General features: G+C 32.5%; 1 protein-coding gene across 1 annotated transcript in view; it reads right to left on the bottom strand.

Annotated features, from left to right (window-relative positions):
• The window catches only part of LOC140439059 (pancreatic lipase-related protein 2-like), a 43,715-nt gene that overhangs the window by 14,613 nt on the left and 14,437 nt on the right, over window positions 1-14,665 (bottom strand). The window contains exons 3-4 of the mRNA XM_072528708.1: window positions 6,516-6,773; window positions 1,541-1,672 (exon numbers count right to left, since the gene is read on the bottom strand). Coding sequence (XP_072384809.1) covers window positions 1,541-1,672; window positions 6,516-6,773 — 390 coding nt within the window. The remainder of the gene's footprint in view (window positions 1-1,540; window positions 1,673-6,515; window positions 6,774-14,665) is intronic.

The raw sequence follows: 14,665 nt of genomic DNA, 5'->3' as shown, positions 1-14,665 counted from the left end.
AAGTAGATATTTATTAAATGTTGCTTTTAATTCAACAACCATACTAGTGTAGTGATTTTATTTTCAAAGCGTGTTATATTTTTATTTAATTAGCCTTCAAAATTGTGTCTCTAACTCCGACAGATGCTGCAAGGGGGTGACTTTAGTTCAAGATGGTCGTAGCCAATATTATGCAGCTGAAATGTTGGGTGTTAGACCAGGATGAGGTCGTAGAAGGGTAACATCCAAAAGAGATGATCGATTTCTGGTCTCATCATGTTTGAGAAATCGGCATCTAACTTCAGTTAAACTGGCAGATCGTCGGAGCGAAGTGAGAAGTGTGGATGTAAGCAGATGGACAGTTCGTCGACGACTTGTAGAAGGTAATTTATTATCCAGAAAGCCAGCCCTATCTCCAATACTAGCCATAGAACATCGCAGAGCTCGCCTTGCTTTTGCAAGAGAACATAAAAACTGGAGTGATGCAGATTGGTGCAATGTGTGGTTCTCAGATGAGTACAGATTTTGTCTAAGGTCACCAGACGGCCGAGAAAGGGTTTGGAAAAGACACGGAGAGCGATATTTTCAATGTAATATTGCGGAAAGAATAAGTTATCGGGGGGGCTCTGTTATGGTATGGACTGGTATCAGTTCAGAAGCCCATACTGATTTAGTTATTGTAGATAGAGGTTCTATGACTGTTGCAAGATACATAACAAGTATTTTAGATTAGCATGTGGTACCTTTTGCTCCTTTCATTGGACCTAATTTTATTTTTATGGACGTCAACGGGCGTCCTCACCGTGCTAGAATCGTCAAAAAATATATAGAGGAGTTGGGAATTGTCCGTATGAACTGGCTAGCTTGCAGTCCCGATCTCAATCCCATAGAACATCTATGGAATATGATGAGAAGACGTCTTCGAGCACGAGTATCCCGTCTAAACAACTTGGCTGAACTTACAGCGGCTCTTCAATAAATATGGGACCAATTGGATCAATTTGATATCCAGAGGTTAATTACCTTAATGCCTAGACGTGTACAGGCTGTTATAAGGGTCCGAGGGGGAAACACTAGATATTGATTTATTATCAATGTTTTTCGTAATTTCAGAAAGTTTTGAATATTCTTGTATTTTTGAGTTTTGGCGTATGTCTCTATAAATAAATGATTTTTTTGGATAATCTGTAAAAATTAATTTAATCTAACATATACTTTTACATATATACCTGATTTAAAACTAATATCTTTAAACGTTTTCTTTTTTCAGCAAATAATACCCATGGATTGATTTTTTTGCGTGTAGTTAGGATTTTTAAGAAAAAAAAGTTGCTTGGCATTTACTATAAACTATATTTGTCTGCAACTACGTGTCTCCCTTTTTCAATAAGTAAGCAAGAAATATTTAGGTTAGGATATGTTAAGTTAGGTTTAATATGAGTGGGCACTTAACCATCCTTCCACTCAACATAGAGGTCCATTGTGGCGTATTCCTTGGTTAGAGTTGTCTTTTAAGCCTAGACTTATGTCATTGGGAATAAGAATAGTTTAGTTTACTTACCATTTGTATGGATGACCTGGACAAACTTTGCATCACTTCGGTCCAGACGATTAGCAATATTTTTAACAGTAAATAGAGGACCTGCTGGATCAAGTCCGACTATTCTGTCGACTTTTCCACCCAATGCAGCACCTGAAATAATATTTTAAAAATAATTTTCACAAATGAATTATTTTAATTAAATTTACAAAATATTGTTTAAAAATATATTTAACTCATTTAGTTTCTCATCCTTTATAAATGTCCTTTGTAAATGTTCGGAACTCCACAGCGAACCTACTTAAATTGTATAAAGAAATCACTCCTATTACTTATATAAGCAACAATTTTAAAAATAAACCGTGTGGTTTTATTTTTATATTTTCTATTTGTTAACTAATTTGTCGTTAATAGTCATTTTCTGTCATTCTTATGTCTCCAAGTAGTCCTAATTTCCCTTGTTCTAAAGTATAATTTATTAAAACCCTCTATTTAGGTCACTCTTCAATAGTCACCACCCTTCTTAATAGTCAGTTTTAATATTTTAAAACTGTGTTAAAGCAACACCTTTCAGATAACGGTCACTTAACAAAATTGCATTAAATTTATACCCTAATTATTGATCGTAAACGTCCTTGACGCTGTCAATCAACCGACATGCCTCTTACTTCTTAATGTGAGTGTGTAAATTATTCTAAATAATATACAATTATTTAGGTGGGCCTGGCTATGTGTTTTTAAGTTTGTGTATAAAAAGTATCAGAATTAGTCCAGTAATATTATTTGATTAATATAAATAAAACTTCAATATAGGTCGTATCACAATTATTTGCTGGGGAAAGGAAGTGAGAGTGTGAATATATGGAGAACCAGAGTTAAATTGAAAACCAAGAATAAGTTCTTTAGACATAAAGATATTTATAAATACACATAGGTTCTTGAACTCGTAAGAGGAGCATAGAACTTCAGTGAAAACTGGCCAACGGATTCTATTTTGCGTTAAGGATTTCACCTCATATCAAGACTTTTTTTGACCTCTTATCTTGTCTACGATGGATCTTCTCTAAGTTTGTACTGGGCGACCTCTTTTTCTTTTTCCTTAGGGATTTCACTTTAGGGCAATCTTTGCAATACTGGAATTATTTTTTCTGAGTGTGTGACCAATCCAACCCCACTTGCTGAACTTTATTTTATGTTCTACCCTTTTAAGTTTGGTCAAATGTAAGAGATTTTCGTTTCTAATAATGTTAGGCCACAATTCGCCATAGACATTTATTAATAAAGACCTGCAGTTTATCTGTAAGGGTTTTTGTCACTTTCCAGGTTTCACATCCGTAGAGTAAAACAGACATGACATTTGACTGGAATATGCGGATCTTTGTCCTTGTAGTATACTCGCCAGATCTCCAAACAGGGTTGAGCATGCTGAATGCTTGTTGAGCTTTTCCTTATACGAATATCGTCCTCTGTACCTCCGCTTTCTGGTATGACACTTTCAAGATACGTAAAGTTTTCCACATTTTCAATCTGCATGTTGATGGTAGTAAATAGCATATTGTTTCTTGCATTTACTCTCATGGATTTGATTTAACTAATACTGATGGCCAAACTTACTTTATTGGCTTCTGTGTAAAGTATTTCCAATTGATCAGTCACATCTTGGAACCTTTGTCCTAATAGGCAGATATCGTCGGCGTATTCCAAATCGCTTAAAAAAGAAAAAATGGTAAAAAGAAACGGAGAAAGCACGCATCCCTGTCTGACTTCAGTAAGTATGTCAAATTCGTCAATGTTGATTCCATTGTGTGTCACGCTGCATTTCGCCTCAGTGTACAGTGACTTTATAATGGAAATTATTTTATGTGGGGTGTTTCTTAGCTCTAAAATTTTTCATAAAGCATCATGAGATAAGCTACCAAAGGCACGCTCGAAGTCAACAAAAACCATGTTTAGGGGTGTGTTCCATTCAACCGATTGTTCCATTACTACTCTTACAGTATTAATGTGGTGTATGCAGGAGGATTCTGGTCTAATGCCTGCTTGACCAGCTCAAAATTCAATCTTGTTTGTTAATCTTTTAAGTATGATAATCGTGAATATCTTATTTATTGCGGTATGCAAGGTTATTCCTCTCCAATTTTTGTACAGTGTGAGGTTGCCCTTTTTGGAAGCTTAATAATTTTACCCCTTTTCCAGACCGCTGGAATGCGGTTTATTTCCCACATCTCTCGGATTATGGGGAGCAAAAGTTCAGCAGTTAGATGCGTATCAGTTTTAAGTATTTCGGCACCAATGTTATCGATTCTCGGACACTTGTATTTTCTCAGAGATTTGATAGCTGCTATTATCTCCATTTAGAAGAGGCCTCGCATGATATACGCAAGTCTACATTCTGCGGGTTTTTAACAATTTCATCTGCGTTTTCCCTAGGGTCATTTGTTGTAATAAGCAATTCGCCTGTCTTGGATTTTACAATGTTTAAACAGTTAAGCCCATCTTTTGTTAGTCGTCTAGTAATTTGGTATAGCTCTCAAGTTCTGTTGTGTTGTGCAGTTGTTCCAGCTTGTTTTGCCAGTTCTTCAGCCTACCTTCTTTTGTCTCTTCTTGCATTTCTTTTCACTGCTTGATTTATTGTTTCATATGCTTGTTGTCGGTTTGCTCTTTTTTCTACAGTTCTTGCTTGCAAAATATCTTTCTTCTGCTGTTTTCTTTCCTCGATAAGATTCCAAGTTTCATCTGACATCCATTCTTTATTTTCTCTTTTTTACCCAGTTTATCTTCAGCTATTCCTGTCAAAACATCTGTTAATTCTTCTCAGCTATTTAATTTACGTTTTCGTGTTTTAAATTGGAGTTCCTCCCTAAACATGTGTCGTCCTGGAGCCGTTTTTAATTTGTCTAGATTTTATTTTGGTTTGTTGGTGTTTCGCGTGAATTTGTTTTTTGCCATTCTGATTTACATGGTACCGATTAGGAGATGATGGTCACTTGCGATGTCTGTTCGTCTTTTATTAGGTACATCAAACAGAGATTATCTCCTTTTTTTTTGATATGGCGGTGTGGTCTATTTGATTTTCTTTTATATGACTTGGTGCAGTCCATGTAACATTGTAAATATTTTTATTTGGGAAGATGGTTCCACCAATAACTTGATTGGAACAAAAATTTGTAAAACTATCTCCGTTTTTATCATCACTCCCAGGCCATGTTTGCCATTACGTGTTCTAAGTTAATATTGTCTTCTCCAATTTAGCGTTCATATCGCCCATCATGGTCCAATCATGTTCTTGTAGATTCGTATCTTAGTTTTTTTATGTACGTTTCGTAATTTTAATATCGGGTTCATAGCGAAGTATGCCGTATTGGTTAGAATGGTTCTACTTCTATGCTCTGCATCGTCAATGTTGTTCCTTGTAATATTGAAACCTAAATAGATAAAGCTATATACTTTTTCTAAGTTGTCAGTTGTCACGTGGAGTCATGTTGCTCTCTTCTATCAAATGTGTACTAGAATTTTAGTCTTTTTTTCGTTTATTGACATACCTATTTTTATTTATGTTTACCGTGTGATTTAAGTTTCGTATACCTACGTATTCTCACCTATTGCTTTAGTTTTGCTCAGAATATTTATGATATGTGCATAATTATGCTGCCAGTTGGACTGTTTTATTGATAATTGTGTTATTTCTACATTCTTATGTTTTTCTTACTGTAATTTTTTTTCTTTACTATCTTACTTTTCGGTCAAATTTAAATCTAAATTCAACAATATTGGTGTCAGCCTATCACCCTGTTTTAATCCTCGTTTTATTTAAAATGGGTATGTCATCTCATGTTTCAAAGCTCCTGTGCCGATAAATTCATTTAAAAAAAAATTAAATTATCACCTTGTGCTAAAACAACTTTAAAAGTACTTAAATAAAGAACCTAAAAACTCAAGCTAACACCATGGCCGGAAAACCTTATTCTTAGGCTATACTGAAAAAAGAAGAGTTAGATACTATTTTATTAAGAATAAGTCACAACTGAAGGTTAAAAAAGTTTATTGACATTTCAGTTTCCACTTCAGAAATCGTTCTCAAAATACAAACATTAATATATTATATTAATATATATATATATATATATATATATATATATATATATATACATATATATATAATAAATATTATTATATATTAATTATATATCATTAATGTTTGTATTTTGAGAACAAATTCCGAAGTTGAAATTGAAACGTCAATACACTTATTTTAACCTTCAATTGTGGCTTATTCCCATTAAAAGTGTATCTAATTTAAATTGACACAAGAAAATAGCTTCACAACAATATTAAGAAACCGTTATGGGCCCAGTGTTATTCAAATTTTTCGGAGATGAAAATTCATTACAAAAAAACTGGCATAACATTACGTATACAGTTTCCCATTTTATGGTTAAATCGTGGACGCTAGATCAAAAGACGATACCTTCTAGACGAATCAAATGGATAAAAGGAGTTTAAACGTCTTATGAATGGATCACATTGCAAATGTTAAAGTATTAATAAGAATGAAGAAAGAAAAAAAAACTGAACCAAACATAAAAAACAAAAAACCTGCAATATCTCGGAAAATATAATGATAGAAGGTTTATAATCCATGGTAAAATAAATGACAGAAGTATTGTGGAAAGGAGGCAATTATCTTGGCTGAAGACCTTAACGGAATGGTATGATTGCTACTCAAAACAACTCTAGCTGTTTTTTGAAAGTTGAAGTGCCATAATTATGAGCAAACTCGGTAACAAAGAATGCATTTAAAGCAGAAGAGGACATTTCAGTTGCTACTGTACATTTTTATCAATATTATTATAATAAAATTTTGTGATATTTAGAAAACTGCTGTTCAATGTTTTGACTATAAAATAATTGCTTATTAAGTATATATGAAACGGTTCTATATATTTTTTTATTTGGAAAAGCTCCTTTAAAACAATTGCATAATTAAGGACTTTACCTGCATTCCCACATATGTGTGCACCTAAGGAGTGACCTACAAATTTTACTTTTTCAAGTCTTAATCCAAAGTTCTCCTTTAGTTCTGTAATGAAGCCAGCAACATATAATCCAACTCGAGTAACGGCTCTTTTAGCAGAAATGTAATTTTTTCCGGCCATTTTACTCCAATCTACAACAATAACGTTAATGTCGTGGGTCTTTAGAATAGCTGCAGTAATTTCTCGATTTATTTGTGATACATTGTTACATTTCCAACCTAAAAATAATAATTAATTTATTACTAAAACGGACTAAAGTAGCTATTAATTTTGTTTAAAATTCTAACATGCAATACAAATTGTTTGATTTTTTTTATTGGAACCTCTGTCCATCTATTTAGCTACTTACCAAACTGAGTACTGAATAAACTTGTCATTACGAAACAAAAAACAAAAAAAGAAAAAAAAAACTAAAGGAAAAATCTTTGTCACTCGTTTCTCTAAAAATATGCTTAAAATATTGGTCTGGTGGTAGTAATTCAGACGTATTCACTTTGTGGCTAGACGGTAAAGTTAATCTTTCTTCAAATTACATGCAGCATTTTCACATTTCTTGTCCTTAATAAATCCCTTCTTATTCCTGTTTAAGATATTCTTACCTGATAATACCATCATAATATTTCTTAAAAAGTAAATCATTATCTCTGTACCTTCATCTCCGGTATTTTTTTTTTCTTTTTAACTTGATCTCATCTTAGCGCAAATCTCGTTGGTATGTATTTCTTTATTCGTTTCTTACGTCGCGCGTCGCTCCTTCTAGTTTTGCATACTGTATTCCTCAATATGATAATTTGTGCTACTGGTAGTACATTTTTGGTTTGTTATTATACTCTTTTGTTTAAATAACTTATGTTTTAATAGGTTTAACACACGTGTTACAGATTCTAATTTTGCTCTATATTCTTAAACCGGCTCGCAAAATTAACCGGACACTATTATTTTAAGTAAAATTAAAAAACATTAAAACAACTTGAATTCCAGTAATTTTTTTTTCAAAAGCAAGTTCCAAAATATTCACAACATATTAATTTCACAACAAATAGAAATTTACAAATTTACACCTTATGTCTTTTCTGGTATAGACCAGCTACCGTTATAACGTTACCAAATATTCAAATTCGCCACAATTTTGCCTAACTACTCTTCCTAAGTTGTCATACGAATTTTTTATGGGGTTAAGGTTTGGACTTCTACGAGTCCATACTAGTACTTGAATATGAATATCTGTAAAGTAATGCATTGTTAGCTTGGCTAAGTGCAGCCGAGCAAAATCCTGCATTGGGAGAAAAATTTCACGTACAAAATGCATATAAGGTACCACATGTTTTACCAGTCGTACCAGGTCACTTTCATACACAGAAGCATATAAATAAGGTATATGCTTCAAAAGAAACACAGACCCGTACAGTTGTACTTTCACCACCAAAATGTACACTAGAAGAGAAACAGCATCGATTATAGCGTTTTTCAAGTCTTCTCCATACAATTTGGCGACCAGTAGGTGATTAGGTGAATTTGTCGTAAAAAGAGACTCGTCTTTAAATAAAACGTTTCTCCAATGTTTCATATCCCAATCTCCATAAGCACGAGAGAATTCCAAGCATGGTCTTTGATGAGCTTCAACCAGTAAAGGGCCTGTAGCAGGTATATGAATATACACCAGTCTTCTACTCAAATCTGCAGCAGTATATGTCTGCTCCTGAAGATTAAGAAACCGATCTTTAACGGCGTTTGTTGCCCTTGATCTTTCCTATACAGCTCTACTTAAGTAAGAACTGGTTTATCAAACTCTTTGTTTAGCATCGGATTTTGTACTTTGCGAAGCAAGTACATACATACCAAGCATTTCTTCATTTATTTGGCGACCATCAGGTGATCAGGTATATATCTCTTGAAAAGAGACTCGTCTTTAAACAGAACGTTTCTTCGATCTTTCCTTTCCCAATCTGCTTAAGCACGAGATAATTTAAATCGTGGTCTTTGATGAGCTGCGACCAATAAAGCACCTGTACATGAATATACGCCAGTCTCCTACTTAAATCTGCAGCAGAAAATGTCTGCTCCTGAAGATTAAAAAACCTGTCTTCATCAGCATTTGTTTCTTTTGATCTTTCCTATACAGCTCTGCTTGAGTAACTAATTTCTTAAAATACTTATATCGCATCAGATTTTATACTTAGGTGGAGCAAGTACACAGATACCAAGCATTTGTTCAATATACCGAATGGAACGTCCATCCTTATGCAGATTACTAGCCTGCTCTACGTGATCTGGTTTAATTGTAAATTATTCTTCGTTATAAAAATACTTTTCGTTACCAAAAAGTTTGCCAGCGATATACCAAAAGGAATAAAATCAATTTATATTTAAATGGGAATAAGCCACAATTAAAGGTTAAAATACGTTTCTTGACGTTTCAATTTCCACTTCGGAAATCGTTCTCAAAATACAAACATTAGTAAATTAAACAAATTTTGTTTTTTGTTACTTAGTGAAAAATTCTTCTAATAATTTAATTTTATCTGACTCATCTATATTGACAATTCAGACATACCTTATACATTTTAAAGTAGAAGACTTTAAAATGATATTGCCAATATTGTTGAGTTGCGTTCCTGGGACGACTTTACTTATAAGTTAGTTCATTCGATTACATGAAATCAACTTTAACTTGAGAATATCCGTCAGAAAAGATCATAACATGTAATTCATCTTTAAAAAGACAAATACATGCCATGATGACAGTAAAATTGTCCTGTTAGTGATTCCATAGTAAATTATGAGGGAAAAACCAGGAAAAAAACCTCATAATACTATCCCGACATGGTAAGTATTTGATCGTGCATTTAGTTTACCTTCAATAAACACCAAGTTCCGATTTTATATGTTTGTTATTTAAAAAACATAAATGATTTATTCTCTATATGTTACTGACTTACCAATACTGGTATTTTCCTTTTAATAATTTCCATGGTTTTGGACAAGATAGATCTCAACGTGTTTGTTGTTTTGAATGTTGTTGAAATGTTGAATTTATTTCCTATCCTTTTAAGCTTTTTCGATAATCCTTTTATGTATGGTATTGTTATTTTTCTCGTATTATATCTTGCATATGCTGTAGGATCTCATTCTAAGTTGTTTTGTTCTATTCGATCGATTGTTGAAAATTCCTTATTTATAAACGATAAAGGATAATCATTTTTTAATAAAACAGATGTTAACAAATGTTTTTACTCAAAGAACAAATTTTCGTTAGAACAAGTAATTTTGGCTCTATCGTATAAGGATTTAATAATTCCCTTTTTAATATTAATATTGTGATTTGATTTGAAATTTAAATATCTGTTGGTGTGTGTTGGTTTTCTATACACCTGAGTTTCGTATCCAGTATCGTTCTTAGAGATTAAAACATCCAGAAAAGGTAATGTGTTATTATATTCCTTTTCCATGGTAAATGTTATTGTCTCTTCTTTATCGTTAATATCATTTAGGAATGTGTCCAACAACTCTGATCCATGAGGCCATATTGAGAATACATCATCTACATACCTCCACCATACTGAGGGTTTTAAATTTTGTTTAGAAATAATATTTGTTTCAAAATCTTCCATAAACATATCGGCTAATAATGGAGATAAACTAGAGCCCATCGCTAGTCCAAAACTTGGTTTATAGAATTCATTATTTAGTTGAAAGTATATATTATCAGTACATAATGTTATTAACTCCATTATAGCTGATATATTTAGTCTTGTTCTAGTTGCCAATGTATCATCACTTTCTATTTTTGTCTTGACTATATTTAAAGTCTTCTCTAATGGCACATTCGTAAATAAACTATTTATGTCAAAACTTACTAAAGTATTATTTGGATTAAATTCAATATTTGATAATTTATTTAAAAAATGTTGTGTATTTTTTATAAATGTGTCATTTTTATTTGCAATTGGTTTTAAAATATTTAATAAAAATTTTGATAGTTCACTACAAGTAGAATTCATGGTACTACAAATGGGTCTAAGTAATATATTCGTTTTATGAATTTTCGGTACTCCATAATTACTAACAGGAGAATTTTACTGTCATCATGGCATGCGTTCCTTACATGCTGGTTGAATGCAACTTTAACCCTGCAGTAGACGCGTCTAATTTGATAACTTTAGTAGACGCGCCCGGACTGAGAGTCCGATAACAAAAAACTACTCCCGCTAGTTGTAAAACCGTTTTATATTACTAAAGTTATAAAAAAAACTTAAACTTATACATGTGATTTACTTATAACCTACTTTTCTTGGAAACAATTATTGCAAATAATACTGGCATGTTCTAAGCACAGATACTTTTTGCAGAAAATACAAAAATATTTTTTTGGTTGATTTTTCTTAGAGTCACAAGTACTGCAACGTCCTCTTTTGTTAGCTGTCAGTTGTAACGGAACAGCTTCTCCTTCTGTACGCAAAGTTCTTGTAGTCTCACGTTTAGAGTTTTCGGAAGATTTGGCAAGGTCGCACGTACTTTGGTCATATACTAATGACTGGAAAAGTTATAAAAAGAAATTTCTACGTGTAATTTTTAAATTTGGATTATTTGCAAAATATATTATAAGGCTATTTATCCCGGCAACATTCAGCATACTATAAAATATCACAATATCACGAGTAGCCATCTTCTTGTATTTCTGGCAGCTTTGTATTGAGCACACTACTGGTCCACAACGTCCACTCCGCACTTTGTTGAAATATACCACTCTATAATTTCTGGCTTATTGCTAACTGAATTTATATCATTATCATCGTGTAAAGAAGATATGAGCAAAACATTCTTATTTTTTTTTGGTATAAAAGATACCAATGTACAATCTGGTCTAAATGCAAACATACTAGATGCAACTGGTCTCTTACCTTGTATAAACTCTGGGAGTAATTCCGATTTATTTTTGCGTATCGTCCCTAAAAAAGTAAGCTTATGTGACTTGAGACTCATAGCAAGAGGTAAACTAGTAAACCAGTTGTCAGTTGTTACATTCTGGTTGGATCCACATAACGTTCACACAAACATTCTACAATAGATTTGGCAGTATTATCTGTTTTGTATGGACCATCTGGTTGAGTGCCTACGTAAACTTCCATATTACTCGTGTAGAACATTTTGGCATCACATAGTGCAACAATTTTGATACCATACTTATTTGGATTAGACGGTATGTCCTGTCGAAATGTACATCGACCTCTACATCCTTCTAATTTCTGGTCCACCGTGACATACTCAGAATGAACATAATTTTTTTGCAGCTATGAATGAACTGGTTAAAAATGTCTCTGATAGGCGCTAATTTGTCTAGTTGTTTGCGCTAATCACAAGTAGTTAGATCATCAAATCGAAGGTAACGCATTAGAAATCTAAATCTGCTTATATTCATAGTTAGACGAAATGCTTCGATTCCTGTGCCGTCGGTCTTCCAGAGATCTTCAGTGTTGAGACGATTTGCTTTACGAACACCTGCAAGGTAAAGCAAGCCAAGTAATGCTTTAATTTCTGCAATATTGGTTGATTTGTGGTCCCTCTCACGTACAAAGTTAGTAGACACTGCTTCTATCTTCTGATTTGTATGCAGAACTATAGTATTGAGAATTTCATTTTTAAAAAATGTATTCCATATATGAACAGGAGATTTTAAATGTTGAAGATTACGAGGTACTCCCGGTAAAACTTTTATTAAATTTTCGCTTCTGGTTTTCACTTTCTTGTTTTTAGGCGCACAATGTTTTTTCCACTTTGTAACTTTATCTTTACCGACAAAAAAATTTCATTGTAGTCAATAATTTCACATGTCTCTTCGTACTCCGTTTCACCCAATTCCTGTTCGCTATCTGATTCTTCAGATCGTTCCTCAATAAAATCATCCTCACTTTCAGATTCCTCGACCTCACTTTCTGACTCTGCGTCACTTTCAACTTCTTCCATGAGCTTTCGAAGCCGGTTCTGTTCTCTTTCATAATCACACAGCCGGTTCTGTTCTCTCTCATAATCACATATCATCTGTACAAAAAAATAATATTAATTTTAGGGCAAGTATTATGAAATATTTAATTATTTTACCTGATTTTTAAAATTCTTCGTATACAAATAAATATAACTGTAGTAGACGGGTCGGACTCACACTCCCAAAATGATAATATATCTCACACGACTGAACGCTGAACTGTGACCTTCCAGACTAATGCACACTGAAACAATTCTAACAGATACTTTTAAAAGCTAGACTGAGTGCTGTCTAATAAATAAAAGTTATGGGTGCATAACATATGGGCCGGACTTACAGTCCGGGCGCGTCTACTGCAGGGTTAACAGATGATTGTAGTTTTTCTATTTTTCTTTCTTCCACACTGAATACATCTTTCTCTCTTTTTATTATAATAGATTATTTCTATTGAGTTTTCATTGATTTAATATGCTCGAAGAAACTGTTCTGTGTCCAAAGATAAATTTGGGACTTTGGTCTCATAAATAGATGTAGCTTCATGAGACTCATAAATAAATTTTTAAGAAAAATTCTTCAATTCTCACCATTTGTATGGATTGCATTATAAATCACATTTTAATTTATTTCAGCAATATTTAGATATTGGTAAACAATTACCAAAGGCCAACATTTGGTATGTTTTTGTACCGAGGAGAGGCTGAGCCAGCAAATATTTGGTGTACCAATTATCAGTGGTTAAATTTCTATTTTCATTTTTGAACGAATCTACCAATCGAAGAAGAATATCGGTTGGAGACTTTGATAATTCGTATATTTTCGCAGGTTTTTTGCCATAGTAGACTTCAAAATTGGACACATAAAACATTTTGGAATCGCAGAGGTAAATATCTTTTTTACTTTGCCAATGTATTCGGAATGTACTGAATAAAACTTCAGCGGCCACGGAAAGGAACCAGTGTCTCGTCAATTGCCATGCGATCCTCTGGTGAATAAGTTTTCAAAGAGTTTTTCTTAAATTATTATCCTTCATGACTCATTGATTACTATTTTTAGTGTTCTTTGTAGTGTTGTTTGAAGTATTTGTTTATTTATTTCACGATTTTTCCTTCGCATCCTACCTTTCGCATCCTTCATTTTAATATGTTTTTAAAATATAAACTGCATTTAGTTTTAGACGCACCCACACCGCGTGTCTAAAAGCAACATTTTTCCTTTTATCGCCCTGCTAGATTTAGTTAGGCGGTTTAGACCATTGATTTTTAGAAAGCATTTTAGAACGTACTTCGTTCGAATTGTATTTTTGAAAAAAAATCTTGCTTGTTTTAATATTTATGGAAATTTTTGTACATTTGTAAAATTTGTAAATTTTTGTAATAGAAAATATGTCCGATATTATACAACTAAAAATATAAAAAAAGGTTTTTAAAAAGTCCAAATATCATTGCAGTACATATATTTATTTTTATATAAGCATATTTTTACATGCATTTACTCTATTTGTATTGGCTTACATTTACATATCTATTTTTTCATGTTATGACATTTTAAAATAACTCAAATATAATACTGTTTTCAAATTTAAAATTATTTTTACGGTTCATAAAAACAAAAAATCCTTTATTTTCATAGAATAAAGTTCATATAGGTGTAAACATAAATATCCTGATATATTAACTAAATAAAAAACATATTCTAAACTTTGCAGATCAAGTGCACATTTTCAATAGAAAATATTTCTGTCATATATTTAGCTTTAAGTACTATTATATTAGTTTATGTTTTATGTTAGATGTCATATTAGTTTTATGTTTGATGTTGGTTGTCACCTAGATGAAGGATGACACTTCGTGCCATGCCGATATATTGTAATAGTCCTAAATAAAAGAGTTAATAAAAATCTAAAAAACCTACGTTTATTAATAATACAACATGGCGCAGTCAAACGGAAATTAAAATCACATTTGTTGTGTTACAAAGTTTTACTAAAGTTAAAGTCAAAAATAACTTTTAAGACCTATTATAATTAAAAATACAAGATGAAGGTGAGACTGCCAAATCCTATAAAATTTAAGGGCAATATAGTAGAGCATTTCAGGAAGTTTAAGCAAAACTTGGAGAAATACTTGA

Source organism: Diabrotica undecimpunctata, chromosome 1 (assembly GCF_040954645.1).
Source record: "Diabrotica undecimpunctata isolate CICGRU chromosome 1, icDiaUnde3, whole genome shotgun sequence".
In the NCBI taxonomy this organism is placed as follows: Eukaryota; Metazoa; Arthropoda; class Insecta; order Coleoptera; family Chrysomelidae; genus Diabrotica; species Diabrotica undecimpunctata.
The sequence above is the reverse complement of the archived record's forward strand: the minus strand, read 5'-3'. Positions and strand labels throughout refer to the sequence as shown.